Source organism: Maylandia zebra, linkage group LG7 (genome assembly GCF_041146795.1).
Source record: "Maylandia zebra isolate NMK-2024a linkage group LG7, Mzebra_GT3a, whole genome shotgun sequence".
Taxonomy (NCBI): domain Eukaryota; kingdom Metazoa; phylum Chordata; class Actinopteri; order Cichliformes; family Cichlidae; genus Maylandia; species Maylandia zebra.
In genome coordinates this window covers 42,997,267-43,017,919 of record NC_135173.1, presented here as the reverse complement: position 1 = coordinate 43,017,919, position 20,653 = coordinate 42,997,267, and the positions used below count along the sequence as shown (strand labels likewise).

The window sequence follows — 20,653 nt, the reverse complement described above, 5'->3', positions numbered from 1 at the left end:
CTCATATGAGCCGCACACAAAGGAGTCTGCGACGTATTCTCGTAGCAAAAGGATTTAAAGTAAGACGAGAAAATAATTTTGAGTAGAGGTCTGTGATGAAACAGCGGGTCAACGATTACCATCCGGGGGGGGGGCGACGTGAAGCGTCAATGCAACGCGTGACAACGCAACTACTAAACAGAAGCGTTTGGAGCGCTATAACAAAAGCAGCCTGAATAAGAAGATAGAAATGTGACCGCAAGCACAAAGGATACGCTATTGTCTGACTAGTCTGATGTATGAGTCACAATCTGGTGTGGAGTACTGGAAAAAACTACACAATAGTGTAGCCAAGCAGATAAGTGTTTTGCTGGAAGAGAGACGGGGGGAAACTTACTTATGGGACTTCATTAGAAGAGAGTCCAGAACCCCAACGGTACCCATGTGTCATAAGTTCAAGTTTAGAATAAACTTGCGTCGTATGGCTCCACATTAAAACTCTGCTTGTCCACCCACGCAGCTGTTTTCAATTAGCCTGATTAGACGTCGTTGAAGGCCTACGTAGGCGTGTGCAGACGGTGCCTTTTTTTAACATCTCTCTTAATGTGTTGCCAGTTTAAATGCACTAGTTAGTCCAAGAAACGTCACTTTTCAATTTACTTAATTTAAATAATTTCCTGCGTCTCTGCGTTCGATTTCAGGCTCAGCAGAGGTGATTACTGAAGATGGTGTGGGTGTGAGTCACGCAGTTAAACTAATACATTCGTTTGACAAATATACCTCGCTTATTTTATTTTAGCCCCAAATGTAGAATGGCTCTGAGGATGGCAGTGTTGGTTGATGTTAGCCCAGGATAAAATATCTAAAGAACTGCACTGGAAACAGACATTTAAAAAAAAAAAAAAACTGCTGGGGTGAAGATTAAAAAAAAAAAAACAACCTTCAAGTTTCTGCATTTACACAATTGAATGTTGGAAAGAAAAACTCTATATTGTGTCTTGCAACATCAAAGGTGTGCGCTTTCATCTCCTTTTTGATGTCAGATTGTGAGCTTTTGATTAGCTAACATTTCCTCCCAGTTACGTTTATATCGCAGCTTGTTGCTTTGGCATGTTCTTGACAGACAGTAGATCGCTCTTTGCATTTACATTTGGACTGAGATGTTTTTCAAAATGACCTCAGAAAAATCTCAGTTTTAGCAAACACCCTACGTGTGGACATAGCCTAAAATTCTCACTTTTAGAGCCCAGCGTTGGACATTTTGACCATCTCTGTGGTGTCTTTGTGCCTCTTACAGTACTTTTAATATATCAGACAATTAATATAGCTTGCTGTGCAGTTGTTATACTATAAAACAATCGAAGAAGTCTCCACACTGCACCCATAGATATATGTACAATCAAGATTACTGGCCTTAGTTTATAATTTAACACTCCACTATCTCATTTAAATATGGCCACTTCCTGCTCCAGAAAAGAAGATGGAAATAACCATAAAGCTAAAACTGAAGCTAAAAGTTCAAGGCTAGTTCAAAGCACTGGGTGCTGTAGTAGAGCCAGACAGGATGTTTTACAGCAGCTAACTTGATACATAGACAAGCTTCGAGTCTTTTCCATATGTTCCAAAAAGGAGAGCTTCATCACCAACTTATCCATGTTTCCCCTTATTTCATCTGGAAAACTGACCCAATACTACATGAACCATCTTAAGGATGTGTTTTGATTCGCCTGGTTAAAACAGAAAGCTCCACTATGTTTAAGAAACACAGCAATCCAGGAAACATAAGGGTTTGTTCAGCTTACTGTACCTCTAACAGGTGTACTGCTTCCTCATGCTCTTGGTCAGTTTGAACCCAAGCCTGCAGAGAACACACAGAAACACACAATGACAGCTGACACTGTGATCACGGTCCATGAGGTAGAATAGACAGTACACAGCTGACATACTGTCAACGCAATACCCTGGCGGATGCTCACTGGTTCATCAAACAGAGCTGGTACTTGAAGAGATGCCTACTTCTGATGGTACAGCTCCAATAAAAAGCAACTGGCTTATTTTAGGACATGTTAGTGTCCAAGTACTGGCTGTTAAAGGCAGTGAAATTAAACCCACTCTTGAGCGACTGTGCAAATCAATTTGTCTCAGTTTGAATGATCTGCATCTTTGAACATTAATGATTCTCTTTTGAACAAACATCAATGCAAAAATGGGACCAAAATGAGACAAACAAACCTCACAGACTTCCGAGAAAGAGACACTTTTCATCATGTTAAACTTGTGGTCTAATCCAGAAGGTATTTGATATTATTTCAGTCATCATCATAGGAAGGAAACAGTAAGCAGGAACACATGCGCACATGTATATCCTTTTTTTTTACGAAATATCAAAAAAGAATAAAACAACCACAACAGGTCAGATCTTCATGCTGCAAGATATTTGTAATGTGTACAAATATATCAGCAACTACAAACGCAGCATTTTTAGCCGTGTTCTTCATCACACGATCAAAGGGACCATGGCTGCATTTGTAATCACATCTGCTGATTTTGGGGCGGGCTATATGAGGTATCTGTATTTTCTGATACAGTAGCAGTGATTCAGCATAAAGTGGCTCAAGACACATCATTATCCAAACAAAGACCTTTGGCATAAATTCACTACACAAAAGTTGATAACCAAGGAGGGATTCTGCCAAAAGTATTAAAAGAATAGACTTAAAGCGGTTTTTAAACATACCTTTTGCAATTGATTGATCTCCTTCTGCTTGGTGTGAAGGGCCACCAAGGCTTGCTCATGCTCTGTCTGCAACTGTTGCTTTAGCTCTACAGCCTCATGCATATGCTAGGAAGAAACAGAGGAAGCAGAAGGAGGAGAGATTATTTCCAACACTACTGCAAAAATAATAAATTACCCAGCTGCAATCTTTTGTTGAAAACAGTATTCTCACGTTTCAATGTCATCGAGTAAATCTATTCTCTCTACCACTCTGGCAAGAGCTTTTGAGGAATCTGAGCCCTGTCCACCTGATTTAGCGACATTGCATCCATTTCTGAGGAAAAATGAGGACTGCTTGGAAAAATAGGAATAGCCACAGTGTTGTTGCATCAGCTTCAGTGTAATAAATCCCACAAATTGAAGTGAAGCATTGCCTAATCCTCAAAGATTAAACCAAGCAATTCATTTGAAAGGTTGCCAAGAGTTGGATAAAAATATTAATACCAATTACCACCTAGTTTATCTAAGGCTGAAGTGGAAGAAAACAGCTTGCTTCTATATGACAGTTTAGAGATCTGCCAACTAGCAGCCCGTTAAGCTTAGTAATTAGCACATTATATGTTGGTTGTTTAAAGTTTAAAGATTTTGCACCCTCACATACGATGTCACTTAAGAGGCAAGGTACGTGAAGAGAAGAGCATTAAGTAACACTGGCTTCTGTAACATATATATCTCTGGCACCAAACATACTCTATAGTCTGCACTGACTTACACAAAGCTGTCACGCATAGTCGCTCCTGATCCAAATCTACCCTTTGCCAAATTAGCCAAGTCATGACTGTACAGTATCTATGCATGAAGTCACAACCAGCTGCCACATCTTGCAGAAACAGAATTAAGGCCATAGGATGTCTCTGTGAGCTTAAGAAGAAAAGACAGCTTAGAAAGCTCTGACATTCATATTTTTTTCCCTGTTCTTTCTCCCTTGAAAAAAGAAAATCTTCTTTACCTCCGGGAGTGGCTTCGAGGTGTCCTGAGCAGCCAGTCGCTGCTTTGCATAATCATGGAGAAGCTCTAAGCTGCAGAGGACCGGGGTAGCTGAGAGGCTGTCACTGGAGCCTTAGTGAAACTGCTTTTTTAACCCTTGCTTTTTCACACGGGAACCAATGGTCACGCCTGCATTTAAACACCTCGTTTTGTCATTTTAAAAAGATCTGCAATCTTTCACTTTATCTGCTTTAGTTAACTTATTACAATTTCAAACAGCTCCAACCCTTGGACTACTGCAGAGTTATCCAAGGTCTACACTGCTTGATGTGGACTCGAGGCCTTGAAAAGTTGACTAAGACTGGATTGAAACAGCAAAAGAAAGATGCTGACTTATTAGAGACAGGAATCAAAACAGACTCTATTTAACTGGGCATTAAAAGCACGTGACATCAGGCACCTGGAAAAAAAAATGCAACTGACTGCCTATAAAACTCATGACGTCTTATGAACTGACTTAAAATTATTGTCAAAAACTTCAGGCTTGACCTGATATTTGCTGTTGAGAAGTTTCAGACTTTATTTGGAGCTAATGCTTTGGCTGTTCCTCGGGACAGTCTCACTTGTCAACATCCATAAACTGGTTGTGTCTCTACTGAATGAGGAGGAAGACACTGGCAAATTAAAAACATCTGTCAACAGTATACCAAAACAAAAGCCAGGAGGTCCCCAAAATCCAACTGGAAGATAAATCACGGCCTGATAATGGTCAGCTCTCCATCACATTACTATAGTCACGCTATAATTCTATACTATATACTATACTATAATACTATAATTCACAATTTTTAAGACTACACTCTGGATTTACCTCTGTTGACACACATACATGTCTAACAAAGGTCTGATGTCACTGCAGATTATTAGTTTATATGTTTGTTCTCATTTCTAATCCTGTCCCTTCTGATCACTGCCAATGAAAATCTTACCATCTTAAACTCTGTTTTGTAAGTGTAACATGAGCCATGGCCACAGATAAGAAAAAAAACTACTAAATACAATATAGTGGGGTTTTTTCTTTTTAAAAAAAAATCTGTTTCCTAGTTAAATTGGTTGCTCGCTTTAACCTCTTAGGACCTGACATCCACATATGTGGACATCACATTTTGGGTTATTTAGACCAAAATACTCAATTTTGCTCTGCAAGGGCCTGATATCCACTTACGGGGACATTATACTGCTACTGTTCTATCGCAGTTTTAAACGAATATCCTCATATGTGGCTCTTATTTTTCTTAAAAACAAAAATAAGGTAAAAAAAAAAAATCTGGTAATTCTTTGTTTTTACATTCATTGGGTCCCAATATGCCCAAATATCAAAGAGAAATTAAAAATGCATGTCGTGGAAGAGTTCGGGTCTTAGGAGGTTAAAGACAGCAGTGTTTGATCCTCTGTATGTTTGCTCACAGAGAAATTAACAGTCTCTCATTTTTATAGTAGTTCCATTGTAATGGATACACAGAATAGTAACCAAAGATCCTGAAAAAACAAATTATGTGAAAATTATAAATTGATTTGCACGACATTGAATGAAATGAGGAAAACATGACTTAGTACTCTGTGGAGAAACCCTTGTTGGCAAGCACAGCAGCATTTCTTGTAGTTGGTTACCAGGTTTCCAAACATCGCAGGGCTAAGAGATCATGACCTTGAAGTTTTCCTTCTTTACCCACTCCTATGGTACCTTGGTGGTATGGTTTGGGTCACTACCATGCTGAAAGATCCATCCACAACCCATCTTTAGTGTTCTTGCTGTCTAAGTTCTCATCCAAGATTTCGTGGTACGAGGCCCAAACCACTGGCCCCTAAATGTGGTAAAGTTGTCTTGCACCCTCTGGAGAAAAACGTCCCAAAAGAATATGTTTCCACCTCCGTGTATGGCAAACAAGTTGATGCCAAAGAGCTTGATTTTGGGTTCATCTCTCCACAGCACTGCCTCCCAAGCCTTCTCTGGATCATTTAGATGTTCACTGGCAAACTTAAGTCGGGCCTGTACATGTGGCCTTGAGCAGGGGGACCTTACAGTTGCTTCAAGACTTTAATCCATTATGCCAAAGTGTGTTACCATTGGTGTCCTCGGTGACTGTGGTCTCAACTGCCTTTAGAATATTAACAAACACCTCCGATGTAGTTTTGGTCTGATCCACCACCTTTCTCACGATCATTCTCATCAGGATCTTGCATGGAGCTCCAGACCCAAACACACCCAATCGGTGAGAGCCAGAATTCAGGCTGGGTTGAAGAGGATCAAATGTCTATTCTTTTCTGGATAATTGGTTGATATTCTGTCTGCCTGCATTAACACTGAACTACCATAAAAATTGGAGACTTTTCATTTCTTTGTAAGTGAGCAAACTCACAAATTCAGCAGGGGATCAAATAATTATTTCCTCCCACCTTGTGTTCTAACTTGTATACCAGACTTTGACCAAAACAAACAACAAAAAGAAAACTTTTGTTATCAGATTATATGATTAAAAATAACACAGACAGTGCTGCATCTCATTAGTTTTGAACCAGGTCTTTTTCTGTTCTTTCACACTGTGTTTCTACCATCTCTGCTTTCTCCACCCACATTATCCTGTGTAATTTTCTCTAAATTATTTCTTTGTCTCCATAATCAATGCACAATGAGAAAGTGACAAAGCTTTCTCTGCTGTATCGGGGAGCTGGTCAGTTTTTCTCATGCGGGTACATTTCGCTCTCAAATATCCTGACAGACACACAATCGATAGGAGATGCAGGGAGGCGAGGATTTGTAATGAGAGTCCCTCTCGCAGTGCAGCGAGACTGTGTCTGATTACTATTGGCAGACCAGAACACAATAAAGAAAACAGCCTTTCCATGAAGCCGGTGACACTACACCTCATGTATTGCCTCAGTTTCCTTCTCAGGTTTTCTGAGGACACAAATGCATGGGAAATGGGAATATTTCCGAAAGAGTGACAGTAAAACTGGGCCTGAAAAATCAGTTATCGTGACTGGTGTGAGGACTACTGAAGTGAACACATGTTGGACTATGAAGAAGATGGGAATGCTGGAGAAATGGAGTGAGATGGATTGATGTAATGGAGAAAAAGAAGCAAGAAAAGGTGGTTTAGGCTTGGGTCATCACATCTTCTACTCATAGGTACAACAGGTGTGTGGTTGACTTTACAGATTGTTTAGTGGTCTGTTGAACTAAATTTAGACTCAAATAAATGCACAGAAACTGAATAATAATTACAGGTAATTACATCTGAAATCTGTGCGAAAAGTAGGTAAGACAATAAAATTTATACAAGAAATGAGTGAAATCTTTAGTCCAGGGGTTTATGTGTGGTCAAATAGCACAGAGGAACTCAAATCTGATATTATTAAGGCAAAAAAATTTGTCCCACCTTTAAAACGTGTTCCAGGTTATCCACTTTTTCCTGGAGTTGGCTCCTCTGCTCCTGGGCCACGTCTCTCTCCTGACTCACTACAGCAAAAGTCTGTCTCAGCCGATCATAGTCGGATTGCACCTGCAAGAGTTCGAATCATGAATTGAGCACAGACACAACGAAGGGATAGATGAGAAACAAGCGAAGGTTAAGTGGATTGTTAAAACATGAATTTGAATAACTGTGGGTGGAAAAGAAAAAAAGGTCAGCAGCAAAAGAGGCAAAGAGAAAACCACAACAAAGCGAAGAACGAAAACACTTTAATTGCGTCGTCGTTGTTTTACTTGAAGAGTCTCAAAATGCAGTCTGTTTTATAAAGAGCAAAACAAGCATGCAATTTTTATGAGGTTTGTTCTTGCAGCAGACCTACTTTTCACATTTATGAATAGAGGCTGCATTTTTGTGGCTCGAGGGTTGATTGAGAGTTCACAGTTTGAAGAGAAATTAATCAGCACATTTTCATTTAGCGTTGATGAGACAGCGTTGCTGACTTGAGCATTTCTGCCGCTCGTCTCTTCATCGGTCAGAGGCCTTGAGCTAAGCCGGTTCCTCAAAGGACTGAGCTGAACCACACCTATCATCTCGTTAATTAGCATGAGATGAGAGACACAATAGATAAGCTTACTCACAAAAATAACATTTAGAAGTACATCAAAGATACATGCGGCTTAACACGGATGAATATTTCTATTTTATCTAATCATTTTATTTAGAGATCAATTGTGTCACTGCTGATGTTACTAATTAAACCAGACAAGCAAAGGAGTTGTTTTTTATTCAACATTCTTTGCTTAACATTTCGATTTAATGAGTTATATGTCTGATATTTCTTAAAAACTCAGTCGCTAAAAGAAAAGTTACCACTAACGACTCTGAGCAATCAAAATAACACTGCTTCTGTGATAAACATAAAATAGTTAAGTTGATCAGTTCTCTCTAATCTATCAAAGATCCTACGAAGCAAATGCAATTTATGTACTCTGATTCTCTAATCACATCCCCCGTCTTGTTTCCCGTCTCTTCATTTCTTACTCTCAGCTTCTGTCGTTCTCTTCTCCCCTTGTCATTAATTCACTATCTATTTATGCACACGTAAATACATTTTCACTGTGCCTTTGTCTTAATTGCCCTTACAAGCCAGTCACACTCAGTTATACAGTATATGTGGCAGGACTGCACACACATTTGCCCCACTTTCTTTTCATCTCCGTGGCCACCTTGTCGGTGAACAGATGGCATCGTTTTCTGTGACACTTTGGAGCAAAAGCTCTGAGCTGAGTCCCTGGACACATGTCAGATCTGTCCCCTCTGTGAAAGTCACAATTAGCGCCAGAGCAGCTAATCGCCTACCATCACAAACGGTCACTGTCTCTCTTTATGGGTCTGTGTGCATGCGTATGTATCAGTATGTGAAGTCAGGAAACCAGGGAGCCAGCATTAGTAAAAGCACAATATTAGGAAAGGGAAAGTAGCAGTAGTGTGTGTGTGTGTGTGTGTGTGTGTGTGTGTGTGTGTGTGTGTATACAACACGTCACAAGTTTTGAGCAAACCCTTTTTTCTGTTTATTTTGCTAGAAAAATCGGAGATAGGTGCAGCAATTAATTGAAACACGTCCAAACATACGTGGAAATACAGTAGATAAGAGTTTGCACAATCCTAATGAGGTTAAAGTCAATAGTTGGTATGACTGTGTTTATTCTTTAGCACAGCTTAAACTGTCTTAGGTGAGCTTTCTAGTGATTTCTTCAAGCAGTCTTCAGGAATAGTTCTCCAGGCTTCTTCTTCAAGCTATTCTTTGAATGTTGGCGTCTGGTTCTGTTCTTTGTCAAGATGATCCCACAATGCTTCAATAACAGCTCCAAGGAGGTCAATCCATGACTGATAATATTCATTTGTGTGTTTTTCTATTCAGGTGTTTTACTTTTTTCCTTTTAATGCATTGACAGTGTGTTCGGGATCATTGTCATGCTGAAAAATTAAGCTGTAGCTAATTGGGGCAGGGATAGCTCAGTAGGTAAAGTGGTCGCCCCATGATCGGAAGGTCGGCGGTTCGAATCCACTTAACGGCTACCCTGAGGTACCCCTGAGCAAGGTACCGTCCCTACACACTGCTCCCCGGGCGCCTGCTTAGTGGGCTGCCCGCTGCTTCACTGAGTGAATGGGTCAAATGCAGAGAAAAACAAGTAATTTCCCCATGGGGATCAATAAAGTATCCATTATTATTATTATTATTAAATGCTTTCGAAGGTGGACCAAAATCTGACACATTTTGAATTGTAGGCCCAAACCATGAGAGAGCTTCCATTGTGTTTTCCTTGCTTAAGAATGGTGTCTTAATAGCCATTCTTCCACTGAGACCATTTCTGTCTGGTATATGTGTTATTTTCTTTTGTAGATTGACCTAAAGAAATTAGTGAATGAAACCAGCCAGGAACGAGGACAGGACTGAAAGTGAGTGAAAAAGAAGCCAATGTCCAATGAAAAACAGACCTTCAGAAACCCTGAAGAACTATTGCTCAAGAACAATTATATAATTGAAAGCAAAACATAAAAAAAACAAAACAATTGTGGCTCAACACTGTTAATATTTGGAAATCAATCTGATATATTGATCTGACAAGATGGACAAGTTCCGTCGTTTGACTGCTCCTTTTTCTCAAAGCCACTGTGTGTGCGTTTCTTTTCCTGCATCGTTGATACAGAAAAAACAGATCATACCAAGCTCATTCACTGATTTCTTTCATTTTCCTGTGTGTGTACTTCCAATGCATACTTGCACAGTACATGTGTGAATTTCTCACCTGGTCATACTTGGATGCCTTCAGATGGTGGTTGATCAACTCAAGGTTCAAACGATTTTTCTCCTGCAAGGCAGCATGGAGCTTTGCTTTCTGAGAAGGAAGAGAAAGCAACAAAGAAAGAGTTGGTTGTCTTGTTCCATTATCCTCCTGCTTACAAGGAAATTTACATCTGAGTGCAAGCCACACAGCAAAACTACACCTCAAAATTATTATATAAGTGAAAGAAGCGACCTAAGCAACTTAGGTTAGCGTCGATCGCTCCCTCCATATGTATGCATCTGCGAGTGTGTGTGTGTTTGTGTGGATAATCTTTTTCTAAGATGCCGTCTGGAGGACAAAACCCACAGCTGCATACTGTCACCCTCCATTTGGTATGTGGCTTTAGGAATGGAGGGTGAAAGCTGAAAAAGATGAGGGAATGGGAAGAAAGAAAGAGAGGAAAATGGGGTGTGGGTGGGGGGTGGGGGGGGTGGGGGGTAAATGAAGAAAATTGGAATTGTGAGAAAGAGCAACAGGAAGCAAGAAAATATCTGAGGGAGAAATAGGGGGAAAAAACTAAAGTGAGGAGAAAAAGATGTAACAAGGGAGTCCCAGAATGTTAGTCGAGTACTAAATAAGCAATCGTGCGCACACTGTCAGTAAAACCCTCCTAGCTAAAGACGAGATTAACTTGCAAACCACGTAAAAGGATTGAAAAGTGATGTGCAGTTCCTGTCTGCTCCCTCTACATTCAGAAGTTGTCATGCCGCTGGTGCTGCAGGTACTCAAGCATTACATAATTACGCCAGACTCAAACTAGGCCAATGCTCTCCTCCTATCACGCCGCAGCGCACTCAAGAGTGATTTTTACTGTGACTGTTCATATCCTGGCACGTAATACCACTTCACTGATACTGCTCATTGCCATTCTCAACACTACGGCATTAAAATGTGGGTAAGTATTTTATAATAGCAGCAAGGCCTTTCCTCTTTGTCTTCAAACAAAAAGCAACAGGACTTAATGACAGGTTTTATTTTCTTGTTATGTCTAGTCAGGAAAAAGAGCAGGGCTTGTTTTTAAAAATACTGTTTCCAAATGCAACAGTTACTGTCCAGGGGAGGTTTGAAAGTAAACTTGGATTTCAGATACACTGAAACACAACCTCTATACATTTATATTCAAAACGGCAGAGCCACACTTGTAATGGTTTATGTTATGTTTACTGATATTGGGTTATTCTTTGTTTCTCCTGCATTGAAAGTACTATATTACTACTTACTACTATTATTGTGTCATTCCTCATTAGTTTCAGTTGTTCCTGTTTAACCTGGCCTCCTTGTACAGAAGTCTTGAGCTACACTTCACAACATAATTTCTTTATATGTTGCTTCCAAAGAGCCATAACTTCTTGTCATTTTTAAAGACGTCTTGAGTATCAGTTCTCCTTTTGGTATTGGCTGTTTTCTTTTTTGTTTGTTTATCCACTTTGAAGTTCGGTTGAATGACCTTTGAACCAATCAACCTAACTGAATAAGTCCCTCTTAGCAAGATACCAATTATTAGTAGACTGTCAAAAACGTACATGATTTGTTCGCATGTCTTTAGCTGAATTTTTAAAAAAAAAAATAACACAGTTTGATAGGCATAAAATAGAATTTTTGCACTAAAACTAGCTGTAAGAAAGCGTGCTGTGGAGTGTGTTCTTAGAAAAATTGCAGATCAGACATGGATTGGCCTCCCCAGATCCCAGACCTCAACTTTACTGAAGCAGTGTGGGATCATTTTGACAGAAAATGAATCCAACATCCAAAAAAGAGCTCTGGATGTCCTCTAAGAAGCCTGGAGAACTGTTCCTGAAGACTGAAGAAGAAATGACAAGAAAGTTTGCCTAAGAGAGTTTAGGCTGTGTTGACGAATAAAGGTGTTCATACCAAATATTGACTTTCCACCTTGTTAGAATTGTACAAACTGCACATGTTTGTACATTTTTCAGTGAATTACTGCCCTTATTCTCCATTTTCCTAGCAAAATATAAAGGAAACCTTTGCACAGTATTCTATTTAGTTTGAGTCAGCCTTTGTCAGATTGTGTGTGTCTACCATTTTTTGTGCTATTGTATGTTTCACTGACTTGTTCTCCATCTCATTTTTTTTGTCTTTGTTGTGCTTCTCATTTGGATTGTTTGTTACCCTTCAACAGCTTAGTATAACAACCCTCAGTCTATCTACATTCTCTTTTGTATTATGCTTAACAGCGCTAATCGCATATTGACACACCATACATCAGCGCAATATGCTCTTGTGAACCTGACTGTCACGAGTTAAAAAATGGCCAAAGCTTTGTATCACCTTCTGCAAGAGAAAAGACTGTGGAGCTCAGAGGTTTATGATCAAATTTATCAGTACAATAAATCGAGGAACTCAATAAACTCTGGACAAGAGGAGGAGAGAGAAAAACAGACAAAGTGAGGGGCCAGCCAGATTCATTCATCTCTTTGTGTGCAGGCAGAGTGACAGCCAGGGATGTCAGAGAGACACAATCAAACCAAGACCGAGATAGAGAACAGACAAGGACAGGAAGACACAGAGACTGGTGAGTGAGTTCACTTGCTGCTGTTATTGTGTAACTCATGTCGCCACATCACAGCCCTGCAGACTACAGCGTTTTTCAATGTACAGAGCCACACCTACAGCAGCAGTTACAAATCCTCCAGCTATGCTGCTGTTAATTAAGCAGAAATGAAAAACAGGGAGATGTCAGTCTCAGTCACGCACTTCACTAAATCTCCAGGACATGGTCTTGTAGCAGACACCATAAGACAGGCGGGGAGGAGATGGACTGAATGTACAGATAACTGGAAAGAAGACAGCAATAGAAACCCTAAACTTTCTTTTGCTCAACCTTCTTTCCCATCAAGGAAAAGAAAGTTTGAAAGAAAAGACAGAGAGTAATAAAGAACCACAGAAAGAAAGAGAATGACCTTTTAAAGCCTTCTTTTTATGGGCCTCAGGAATGATGTCTGCTTCTCCACTTCCTCCCACTTACAGTGAATCACACATTCACAGCTCAGCTTAACACTCCCTAACATCTTGTATACACACAGCTAAACTGCGAAGCCAAAGGACACACACATTTTCGTGCCAATTTAAACCTCCAATATCCACAAATAAACAAAGAAATCTGGTTTGACGATATGAAGGATATGGAAATGTGGTGTACTCTTAAGAAAAAACGCAATTTAACACCACTGACATCTGTGCAGAGCAAGTGAAAGAGTAGCAGGCATGTGTGAATCTTGAAATCTGTGTTCCATATGTGCATGCAGAGAGGCTGGATTGGCTTAAGGGAGAGGCATCAATACAGCTAATGTCTAATTCACTCTGATAACTTTCTTTCTTCCTTTCCATACTGTCATTTCTCATTGCCTACCACACAACACCCACACACACTCATACAGACTCTCCCTTCCATCACCATAATTATCATTCTGTCCATAAAACCACAAATTTAGCTACTGAACCCACCTTAGTTCACGGCTGCCAGGCACCAAGGTCCTAAACTCTCAAAATGTTCTGTGCATCTATATTACTGGCTCATATCTTACTTTCTTGTTGACACTTTCTTTAGGAGCTTCATAATAGTAGAATTTCCAAAAAAATGAACTGGCACCTGCCACAAATAAGACAAATACAGTGTATTTAAGCAATGATTCATCAAGTCACGAAAAAACAAGCTGCAGCTACATTATTTTGTTATATGGATTGCACTATTGTGTGAGTTAGACTATAAATATATCTTTACCCAGGCCCGAAGATGCCCTTTTAAGAAAATATTTATTTTCTTATTCTTTTGTTCTGCCACATTTTACTGACACAATAATGTAGGATACAGCAGAGTGGCTTAGAAGTAATCAAACTCACAGGATAATATATTAGCTATACCAGTGTAACTGCTTGTTAACAGAAATATTTAATGGCAGCGACTCATTTAGACATGTAAACATCGAGTATCAGAATGGGGAAGAAAGATGGAAGAAGTGACCATGACTGTGGCACGGTTGTTGGTGATGAGACGATATGCATATATGATAAGCATTTTAGAATTAGCAGAGTTACTGGTAACCCTCTCTGGGTTTATAGAGAATGGTCCGAAAATGAGAAAACATCCAGTGAAAATACCTTGTCGATCTGAGATTTGCCAGAATGCTTTGAGCTGAATGGAAGGCAACAGTAACCCAAATAACCACTTGTTACAACACAAAAGGCACAGGCTCACCAAAATTGGACAAAAGAATATTGGAAAAACCTTCCCTGGTCAGTTATGTCTCGATTCTTGCTCCAGCAGTTCAAGGGTCAGATTAGGTATACTGTAAACAAGATGAAAGCATGGATCCATCCAACTTTGTATTAAAAGTTCAGTTGTTGGTGGCATTATGGTGTGAAGGATAGTTTCTTGGCACACTCTGGCCCCCTTAGTACCAATTGACCATTGTTTAAAGTTCACAGCTCTCCAGAGTATTGTTGCACGTCCATCTCTTTGACCAGTGTATACCATAACCAGCAAGGTCCAGCTAATAAAATAGTCAGTGACTGTATAATTATATTTGATCTACTCAGATTCATACACACTTGAATCTAAACTGGGCTACATAGGAAAAAGAAAAATGGCAAATAAGTCCTTATGTCAATCACAGAGGACACTCAGCTGTGTTTGATGAAATAACAAATTATTTAAAAAATATTTAAGAGATTAAATTCTTCTGTTTTTTAATTAAAAAACCAATTAAGTGACATTAAATGCAGCATTCAAATATCCTTTGCAAGCTAATATAGGATTTTATGGATGTGATCTTGGATTTGCTGAATTTAGAAAAACACATTTTGGATCCTAATAGCAATATTAAATGTTGCAAAATAATACTTGAGAAAATAAGCCAGGAGATGATGCATTTCTAATGGAGAATTGATGGGGGATGAAATCATGATTGCAGAGATTTGTGGGATGGCTACTCCTGACTCTAAATAGGATTCTTGTGGGGAGAGGATTGGTGCTGTTTTCCGCAGGAGGATTGTCATTAATTAGATGTCATGGCGGAAACACTTTGTTCCACTTAACTGTGGGCGGAAAGACACACTGACAACATCTGCCGTCGTCACTGTGAGCAGCAAGTCACAAACAGAGATGTGCCCATAATAGGTAATTACTACAGACATGACCTTTTTATACAAGTAAAATGCAAAAAGAAGTTCATGGCTTAAGTTTCTGAAACTATATTCTCCTCACTGTTGACAAACATTCGTATTTGAATGTAAATTTTATACCATTTTCCCGTCCAAAAGGCATATTCTCCTCTGTGTTTAAGATATATAACATTCATATCTTGCTACATTAGATTATCTCAGTCCTCTTTAAATCTTGAGATATTATAAACAGATTATTTCCTCCAGATCTCTTCATTAAACTCTGGACTGCCGTTGTGAGTGAGTGGTATAATAGGACATCTACAGTCAATGTATCTATGCATGCAGCTGTCCTTAATAACTGAGTGTGTGAGAGAGATTGTTCTGTACTTGTGGTTAGTGAGTGGACAAATTGGTAATGTTATATCCTCACTGACATCTTCTGCAAGAAAATCAAGCTCACCACTATTGAATAGTTGATGCAGTCAGGACCATGGACAGCTCCTTAGCTTTAGTAATGCAGACCAGCGCAAACGCCCTGAAAACTGACCTGGAGACTGTAAATGTTACCTTTAACTTTTTTTTTTATTGATCATAATTTTAAAAACAGAACAGCTGGTTTTGCTTTTATGTACATCTTTAAGGTTAAAATGTGAAGGGTTTTAACATCTATAAATTTGAAATAACATTTATGAACTTAATTGAAGAAATATTTCAGTTTGAACTCATCCTTTAAAAACCTCTATAAGCCTGCAATTATTTAAATCACACTCCAAGTACAGTGTGTCAGTGGGCCACGTTAGACAAAAGCAAGCCACCAGTCCTTTAATATCTCACTGTAAAACAACTGTGATATGGAAGCAGGTGACAGAGTAGCATATCAGTGTGATATATGCGATCATTTATTACACAAAATGAAATCAACAAGAGTAAAATAATACAAGTGAGTAATGTGATGACTTGTAGGACTATACATGGAGTATATTTACTTACACGTCCTTGTGGGTTATGCTATGTGAGTAAGACTAAGAGGGAGTTAAGGATTCGAATTTCTAAACACGAAAAAAGATCGAGAGAGAAGAAAGAGGTGCTTTATAGTGAGACATTTTCAGCTGACTGGATGTGGCATTTTTGGTCTACCGTTCAAGGGAATTGGAGTCATTATGTCACTGAAAAGAGAGAGCAATAAGAAATAAACTTCTTTCAAAGGGAAGCACATTAGACGTATCATTTGCAAACTGTGTATCCTGGTGGATTAAAAAAGGAATTTTATTCAAGTGTTTGGTTTGTTTTTGTCTGTGAGTATGTTTCAGTGTTTTGTGCACATTTTGTTGATTTGGTGGTTGGAGCGCACTGTTGGTTTTGCATGTTGACAAACTGTTAGTTGTTGCCATCTGTGCCTGTTACTGATTAGGTCCTGGTTGTGTTTTATGGCTGGCAGCACCCACTTGTATCAGAAACCCTGAGGAAAGCCTTATGCTGAAACACATCAGTTTTTTTTCTTACTTCCTTGTAGTATTTAGTACAGTATATACTGTATGTAATTGTTAGCTCTCATGAAATTCTCATTCATTATTATGATATCAGTGTGCTCACAAAGGCAGCGAAGAAGAGCGTAAACTAGGGTGTAGCAGAGTAGGATTTAAACTATACAAAAACGTATCTTTGGATATGTTATATGTAACATTTCCAATAGAAGAACTCAGTTTAGTGTTCAGAGTCAAAGATGCATATAAATCTGTTTGGTGTAATCATTCTAGTAATAAATTTATACTCTTGTATTACTTTACTTTTAACACGGCCACTGTGACTCCCGTGGTGCTGTCTACCCACTGGAAGGTCAGGGGAGCGATCCCTGCCTACTCCAGTCTGCATGCCGTATCCTTGAAGTATCCTTGGACAAGACAGTGAACTTGAGTAGCAAATGTTAGACAGCAGCTATGGAGAGATAAAAGTGCTGTCCACAGTGCACCTGAAGCACATCTGAACCAAAAGAGACCAACTAAGTCACTTCAGTGCCGATTACAAAGCACTGAGCTACAACATAACACAAAAGAGTCTAAAAGAGGACACACTCTCAAGGTTAACTTTAAGACAGTTGTACATTGACACTGTATGTCCCCACTTAAGGAATTGGTTTTGAAAAGCTGGGACATTTTGGAGGATTTATTGTATAGCATTAGCAAGCTTTACACTTCAGCATAAAAGATGATGTATAACACAGGCTTTGTCCTCTGAAGAGCTTAATAGGTGTTTGCCCTTTCGTGAGAGAATGTGTGACTTCCATCCCACTTGATCTTCAGCCAAACATTAGCTTCCTTGGCATAATGTAGTAAGTCTCAAGAGCATTTTGAGATCAGTCGTTTATAATGCAGTTAATACCGTGCATTACTTTTGGATTGGTAGGCATGACACAAAAGCAAATGCTGGGTTATAACTGTGCAGTCCATTCACAACAAATGATTTGCGTTAACATTTAATACGTAGTAGTGTTTATGTGTGTTTATTTTATTTGTAAACTCTGCCCTTCCGATGACAACTGCAACCTTCTGCATCGCAGATTGACTTAATATTGTTTCCCTTAGCATGGAATGTTGTTTTAGCAACTATACCATAATGTCATTTTTAAAAGACACTGTAAAGATGTCAGTTTTTAATGTCAGTTTCAAAGCATTTTCAGCTGATTTCTCTAACCTGTACTGCTGATTATGCAGCTACAAGTGCCTCATTCATAAAACATAATTGAGTGGCCAATCTAGTTTTGAGAGTAGTGTGTGTTTGGTTAAAACCCGTGTGTACATGTGAGCAGTCATAATAGAACGTCACACAAGACCTATGAGGTCATCTCTTTTATTTGCAAACTGTGGACACAGATGGCATGGGGTAATACCAATACAGTGAAGCGTGAGCTGAAGTGTGTGCGTGTGTGTGTGTGTGTGTGTGCATGCAAGCATGAATGAGTTGCATAACTAGCATCTCCAGGCATATATTAGCCTTAAGCCCTTCTGCGCCCACTGTGTCACAGAGCAGACCTTTCAACTGAATCCCACGCATTTACAACCCCTCGAAATAGCTCATGTAGTTAGAATACCTCATATGATGAACACGCTCCGTCACTTTAATACAGCAAGTTGTCCTAACATACGATACAGTAACAATCTGGGGAATTTTCACACACATGTAAATAAAGGCTTGAAAAAAGGTCTGCACATGAATTATGTGACTCACTCCTGCACATCTGTAGCCTATATGTAGTCCCAGACTTTTAAATTTAACACAAAAAGCTCCACTTCAGTTCAATGTGGCAACCAAATTTTATGCACATTTACAACCCTCTTGGAGAGAAGAAATCACAGTACAGTCTTTTGCATTTAGTAAAATCACACATATACAGATTCTTCTTGAATGTGTAGTTTAACGTTTTGCTCGCCTTCTAAGCAGAAATCAAACAGCTACCATATCAGCAGGACCAAGAGCAGGAGACCATCCGTGGTTTTATTCAGTGAAAAAACCAGAGGAGAGGCAGGGAGAGGCCGGCGCTACAGTCAGAAGAGATTAACTTCTCCTTCACGTAGCAAAACATCCTCACTCACGTCACCCTTCAAGCTACTTTGCCACTTCTCTCCTTACTCCTTGAGCTCAGCTAAGATAATACCGGTACTGTAAACTGTAGTATTTGCACTTGTTTATTTGTGTTACGGTGCTTGCTTTTGACTCAGCAGCAAACCGGAGTTGACTTTTTCACGTCAGACATCTCAAAGTTTCAAGCCTGAGGCAAGGTAACAAGTAGCTACAGCTGTTCCCCAGCAGGGGCACACTTCCCCAAATTTGCAGCAGCTATCAGGCCCCTCTTCTGTCAAACCAGCTCCCAGATCAGATTTAAGAAACAGACACTCTCTCTACTTTTAAGACTAGGTTTAAAACCTCCCTTTTTGATATAGCACATAACCAGGGCTGGATCAGGTAACCCTGAACCATCCCTTTGTTACGCTGCAATAGGCTCAGGCTGCTGTGGGAACGTCCCATGATGCACTGCGCATTTCTTCTTCACCTCTTTCCACTTTTTGTGTGTTTACACCTGTTTCTCTCTGTTCTCCTCTCCCCAGCACACCCCAGAGGTTTCTTTCTGTTAAAAGGGAGTTTTTCCCTTCCTACTGTCGCCAAGTGCTTGCTGACAGGGGGCCGTCTGATTGTTGGGGTTGTTTCTATTGTAGGGTCTTTACCCTACAATAGAAACTGCCTTGAGGCAACTTTTGTTGTGAATCGGCGCTATATACAAATAACTAGATTGAATTGAACTGAACAAGCTACATTCTCCTAAATGAAATAATTTTCAGTAGTTTTACTTTTCTTTACTTTTAACACATTTAACCAACCAAAACTGTGACAGATGCTACAACTGTGTATTACTACAAAATGATAAAGACACTTTGGGCACAGACAGCTTGCACTTGTTTTAGCTATAAGCATGCTGAACATAAAGAGACAGAGTGTCAGAAAAATGTGTTTGGTAACATTTGATGTAAGTATGTTTTAAGCTTTAATATTATACTAATTATGACCCCATTCTGGTCACAAAAGCTCTTAAATCATCAGGTGGAGAACCAGAAAGTAAGAATATGCAAAGGGTCCTGTAATGTAAGTAAGAGTAGCAGCCATGGCTTCCACCAAGCACTCACCAAAAATAGGTATCAGAAGCACAAACTGGAATATAATATAAAAAGCATTCAGTCTGAAAATGATCTTAACAGGGCGAGGAAAAAAGAGTGAGCCCAGATGTGCAAACTTAACTATATATGCTGTGTAGGAGTGATCCAGCTGGACAGAACATGCACAGCCCTCCAGGGAAAACTCTGGCTTCCCTTAAGAGTACAAATGCCCCACAGGAAACATTAAGGCATGGGAGTGTAAACACTGAAGTGTGTGTCTGTGTGGTATGTGGAAAAATGTGGAAGCAGGCAGTAAGAGTGAAATCAGGCCCGACTGACATGGGCAGTAAGGCTTCAAGTCACACTTATGACATAACACATTTGATGTGAGCACGACCTATTGTTCCCTCCGGCCACGCAGAGAATATCAGAGGGTTGGAAAATAAGTTCGGAGGAACGTCAGTGTAATGCTAATGAGGAGCCCAGGAGCTGGTTAGGGATTACATGTGCTTGGATGGAACTTAATGCTCACATAATGCTTGGGTGGACCTTCATGTTCAGAATAGAAAAGTGCATGCGCACACACACACACACACACACACACACACACAGACAAGCCAGCACATAACTCCTCAACCAAATTTAAAAAACTTGCTCACATATACACACACACTAAGCAACGAGGCGAAGCATGCACATACCCAATACCCACAGACACACACTCACATGACCCCAATCTGCAGCAGAACATACCACATAAATGCTAAATAATTTAGATCTGACCCCATTATGCAGTTGCTAAAATGTACAGTACGCTTAAAATACATTAGCAGAGCCTCACCACAGGTTTCTTCACCAATGTTTCAACCATAAACCCCT

The 20,653-nt window shown here is 39.6% G+C and overlaps 1 protein-coding gene across 9 annotated transcripts in view; it reads right to left on the bottom strand.

The window, feature by feature from the left end:
* rimbp2a (RIMS binding protein 2a) overlaps positions 1 to 20,653 on the bottom strand; it is a 69,833-nt gene that overhangs the window by 22,282 nt on the left and 26,898 nt on the right. For all 9 annotated transcript variants that reach the window (XM_012917073.3, XM_004538252.3, XM_076886412.1 and 6 more), the window contains 4 exons: positions 9,966 to 10,055; positions 7,123 to 7,245; positions 2,717 to 2,821; positions 1,787 to 1,837 (listed from right to left, as the gene is read on the bottom strand). In XM_012917073.3, coding sequence (XP_012772527.1) covers positions 1,787 to 1,837; positions 2,717 to 2,821; positions 7,123 to 7,245; positions 9,966 to 10,055 — 369 coding nt within the window. The remainder of the gene's footprint in view (positions 1 to 1,786; positions 1,838 to 2,716; positions 2,822 to 7,122; positions 7,246 to 9,965; positions 10,056 to 20,653) is intronic.